Genomic DNA, 5,100 nt, shown 5'->3' with positions numbered 1-5,100 from the left:
ATAATCTACATGAATTTTATTTTAAAAAAAGTTACTGAAAAGAAAATTAGGCGAAAATCATTATTTAATAATTTTGGGCTAAAATTTTAAGTAATAAGAATTGGTAAAAAAAAGCAGTTTTCTGGATTATGGCTTAAAATTTTATGGGTTAAATTTTTAACCTTTATCCCCAAAGTTGGAGGTGGAGTTTTAATACTACAAACCCTTTATTGAGTTGCTTCAAACTAAGGGGGACAGAATTTAACCCCATTTGCATGCTTTCTTTTCGGTTGGAAATATAAAATGCAAATCAGGAACAAAACCGTCATCTTAGTTTAAAGATACATTGCCTGAATACAACGACGGGTTCAACATGAACTTTTATGCAACAAAATACAAGCGCCTGAATACAAAGACGGGTTCAAACATGAGCTTTTATGCAGCAAAATACAAGGAAAACTAATCTTTTATTATGTTGCTGTTGACCATTTCAAGAGGAAGCATAATCCATGGGGCCATAAGGCTCAAACAATTCAGCAAAGAGTCCCTTCTTTCTTTTGGGGTTCCATCCCATGTCCTTGCACAACTGGTCATTGTACCACAGATGAAGGGCACCGATGCATGATCTCCGGTAGTATTGGCTGGAAGCATATCGCTTCGCGTATGCGTCCCATTTTTCCACATCTTTCTCCATCTCTTTTATGCTTGGTAGCTTAAATGTGCCTCCGAGAAGCTCCGCTAGCCATCTGCATCTCATCTCGGAGGTGTATAAGTTCGAAATACTCTCAGAGAATCCAATCACAGCTAGCTGTGGAATTCTTCCGTGTATGCATTCCCTGATTGAAGTAAAATCATACACAAGATTTCCTATTCAAATGTTGTAGCTAATAAAGGTAACTTACAGAAACATTTGTGCCATATTTACAGATCACACGTCATTCGAAATTAAGACTCAAATAAAGTTGTTATCTAAGATATGTGATCAGTAATGTGGTACGGTCTATGAAAGGAGCTTAACCTGTAAAGGGGTAATATGGACTTTGGCGAACCGATGATGTAGTCCTGAAAGGTGGGAGACACAAACATGTCCTTGAGCTTTTTCTCACCCCTAAACCCAGTAGCCAATATGACCAAATCTGACTTCACAGGGGAGCTTTCACCATTAACCAGAATCCCTTCTTGGCAAAAGCCAAAGCCGCCGGGAGACTTTTTCAGTATAATGCTTCCCTCTCGGACTCGATCAAAGAACTTTTCCGGTACTGTTGCGATCATACAAGAACTGATTTCTTGAAGGAAACTGTGCTTAGGTACCATTCCATACTTGGTTAAACCAAGCTTCTTATTTATATAGCTTTCGACAAATTTAGAAAATCCCCATCTCTGTTCAATCCTAATAATTTTGTTAGTTTATCTATAAGCATCACAATCAAAAGGCATAATTAGGGTTAGCAAAAAATGAAGTTTACCACAGGTGAAAGAATGGTTGCAAGGAGACTGAGCAGGATGCCTTCACCGGGCTTGTGTACCAAGAGCTCCGAGAAGCGATTGAAGTATAAGTATGCGATGGGAAAGCCCCATGGAAGATAGTCAGGAAGATTCCAGTGTTCTGTCTTGTACAACACTGTGCCCGGATTTTCAACCCCTGAATATTACCAACTCTTGAATTAAGGGAAAATGCAACACGAACAGTCCATAAAAATGGTCAAATTATGCTGAGCTACTTCTTGGACTTGTGTAATGTGGCATTTAAATTCTCAGTTTAGTATAATTACCATTTGCGTTTGAGCACTCCATTGCAATGTCCATTGCAAATTTCTGAAATCCCACAACAGTTACTTGCTTTCCTTCCACAAATTTAGCTGCACTTCCGTAATCCATGTCGGCATAATTCATGGAGTGTATAACCTCTCCATGAAATGCTTCTGGTCCCTTGTTTGGAGGGAACTCGGGAATGTTTGGAATGTCGCTGAATCGCCCGATGCAAAGGATCACAAAGTCCACCACATGAATCTGCTCATCCATACTAGATCAGTATAACTGAAATATTGATAGTCTGACAACATAATACAATTAAACTCGAAAGCATACGTATATAAATTGTTGGTATATGGTCCAGTCCATGATGAATGTTCTAGATTATTCTAGTATGCAAGTGAGGTGGCTGAAACATGCTAGACAATTCTAGCAAGTTATTAAGTTGATGGAAGAAGCTAGAGAGTACTAGCTTCCTTGGTTGCAAATGGAAAGCTCTAGAAGCTACAATTTTGTGGCTAGTCTAGAATTATCTAAATTAGAGGTTGATAGAATATTCTAGAAACTAGAAACTAGTTCTAGTTTGTAGAAGGAACTAGAAACTAGTAGAATGCCAAGCCCTCACCTATAAATATGGATGTAGTGTTGTAATTAAGTAACCAAGTGTGAGTAGCAAAGGATCAAGTCCAAAGCTAGAGTTCCACTCCAAGAGTGAGAGTGAAAGTGTTCCACTACACATTGTGTGAGTGAAGTTTAGAGTGATAGAAAATATGTGTTATACTTTCTTGTATTCATCAAGCCTCGTCTTTGGCTTGGTAAGACTACTCTTGTTGTACTCATCATTTTCATATAGTGAAGATTGATGTCCATTTTTTACTTTACTTTGTACATTCTCTATTTTGTAGTACCGAGAATATATGCACATACAAGTATGTACCTTAGTTGAAAGGCTTTGTTTGTCTTCTACAACAACCTTCCATTTCCCTCCGGAGCTGAACGGTTCTCCGGTGCCACCCCAGTGACTCCAAGCTCGCATCTCATCGCCGGATGGACCTTCATACTCAATCCCGCTCACTTTGTTGTTGAATTTGATGTGCTTTAGCAAGTCAAAATGTTGAGCATATGATTGGATGTAATTCAAAACCTGATTCTGGTCTGGGTGACCTTCTGTCACTGAAGATGGCCATGGAAAATCTGAGAACTGGTAAAATTCTTTAGGGGTTTGGATCTTGGTAGTCTCAACAGTTTTGGTCCACACTCCCCCAATGCTGCTTGAATTTTCAAAAACAATAGGATGAAAGCCCTTCGAAAGTGTGTACTTGCAGGCAAGGAGGCCGCTAATTCCAGCTCCTATAATAGCTACCTGCTTTCCCATTTAGATACAAGTGTTCTGATCTTCTGTTTCTATGAATGGAGTCCTATTATGCGTGTATATAAAGGGGAGGAAATGATTAAGTATTAATGTCTTGCCCACATGAACTTTTGAGGCTATATACCTAATTATCTTTGGCCTTAATTACGTAGGGGGAATCAATTTTCTAGGAATCCATCCAATCGAACACCAACGATTTTAAAATTCTCAACAAAATCGCACTACTTATTTACTTATTACTAATCTTATGTGTTAAGATTTCAGAGAAAATTAGAACATAAATAGGTTAAAATCTTTCACTTAATCATATCGATATATAAAATTTTGGCGTGACTAGAAGTTGAACCAAAGTAACATAAATCATATTTAATTTGATTAATTTTTTTTATATGAGATTGTTGTCTTGTTTACATGCCCTTCATATGGGACCACTACATAATCGGCCAAATGTGCAACCAATTCTACATCAGTCGAACAAGGGCACACTCAAGGCAATGAAGTAAACTCGGTACCTTAGGCAAGACAAGATAAAGACCAATTCCAACCCAATCTCACAAAGGGATTATGATACCATGCTAAGATTTTAGAAAGATGGATCACTATCCCACAACTAACGACACCAATAATATCCTCTAACTTGCATCATACTACATGCACAACACATCATGTGGCTAATACCCTGGGCATAAAATAAACATTTTCTACGGGATCCTTGTGTGAGTATTTTACACGAAAGTCCTTAGTATAACAAGAGGTAGAACCACAAATGATAAGTTAGGATGAACTGCTCATTTAGTCCTTGAATTATTACCTCATAAAAATTTAGGTTCTAACAATTTTTTGTGTAAAATAAGTTCCTAAATTCAATAAAAATTGCTAATCCCTACTATTATATTCAAAGCTATTTTATCCAATTTTTCATCAACTTAAGTCACATGACACATTTTAAAGGGTAATACCGTCATTTTTCATATATAAGCCCTTAACGTTTCATATGGATTTCGAATCTAACGTCTCATTGATCCTTCAAAGTTAACTCCATACACTACTTCTTAAAAAAGAAAAATAAGTTCTTAAATTTATGAACTACCAATTTATGCTCCAAAATTTATTACATGCAAGTAATGTGACTAAAATTGACGAAAATTGAATAAAGTAGCTTCAAATTTAATATTAAGGGATGTAATTAGCAGATTTTTATTAGTTTAAGGACTTATGTTACCAAAAAATAATTTAAGATTCTAATTTTCACTAAAATGATAATTAAGAGATTGAATTGACAGTTGACCCTGTAAATTATATTTCATATTGTCAAATTTTCAATATGAGTTTTTTGTATTGTTTAATTAGAGCAAGAAGCTATGTATTAGTGTGCAGCCCCATGAAACTATATATGGATCTTTTGATATAGACCAGTTAACCTGCAAAATAAAATAAAAACCTAGTTTTTGAATTGTGATGTTTATGCGCATTCTGCATCTAAATTAAATTAAAAGAATAAAAAGTTTTTTGGACAAACGATAGTATTTACACTATGATGGTGAGAAAATGAACTAAGCTTTATAATGAGCTTGTCCATAATAATATGGTTCAATTTCGTCTTTGGCGAGAATCGAATCTAAAATCTCTCACTTACAAGTGAAGAGAAATATCATTTAACCATAATATTACATGACAAAATAAAAGAAGAATTAATTGAATTCCTAGTTTACGCATTTTTTGTTGTTTTAATTTGATTTTTGAATTTTTAATCATTTCTTTGTAAACAACACTTTCAATCACCCCAACGCACCTGTCAAAGGTACATGCATAGATATATATAATACAATTGTCTACCTATAACGAGGAGATTAATTGTTATCAATTATGACAAAAGAAATGAAATATTATATATTTATGACGGTGATATAAACTATTATTTACTTATGAAGAAGATTGACATCATTATCTACCTATACCAATTATATATAATTTGTACGTATTGTAATGAAAGAAAA

At 35.2% G+C, this 5,100-nt stretch overlaps 1 protein-coding gene across 1 annotated transcript; it reads right to left on the bottom strand.

Annotated features, from left to right (window-relative positions):
- Window positions 1-469: 469 nt before the first annotated feature.
- On the bottom strand, window positions 470-3,106 carry LOC137724390 (probable flavin-containing monooxygenase 1). The gene is made up of 5 exons (XM_068463136.1): window positions 2,669-3,106; window positions 1,752-1,989; window positions 1,446-1,621; window positions 998-1,359; window positions 470-815 (listed from the first exon to the last, which is right to left on the bottom strand). Exons 1-5 carry the CDS (start codon window positions 3,104-3,106, stop codon window positions 470-472), a joined length of 1,560 nt encoding a protein of 519 aa, XP_068319237.1.
- Between the last annotated feature and the right edge of the window lie 1,994 nt (window positions 3,107-5,100).

The sequence above is a fragment of the Pyrus communis genome, chromosome 2 (assembly GCF_963583255.1).
Source record: "Pyrus communis chromosome 2, drPyrComm1.1, whole genome shotgun sequence".
In the NCBI taxonomy this organism is placed as follows: Eukaryota; Viridiplantae; Streptophyta; class Magnoliopsida; order Rosales; family Rosaceae; genus Pyrus; species Pyrus communis.
The sequence above is the reverse complement of the archived record's forward strand: the minus strand, read 5'-3'. Positions and strand labels throughout refer to the sequence as shown.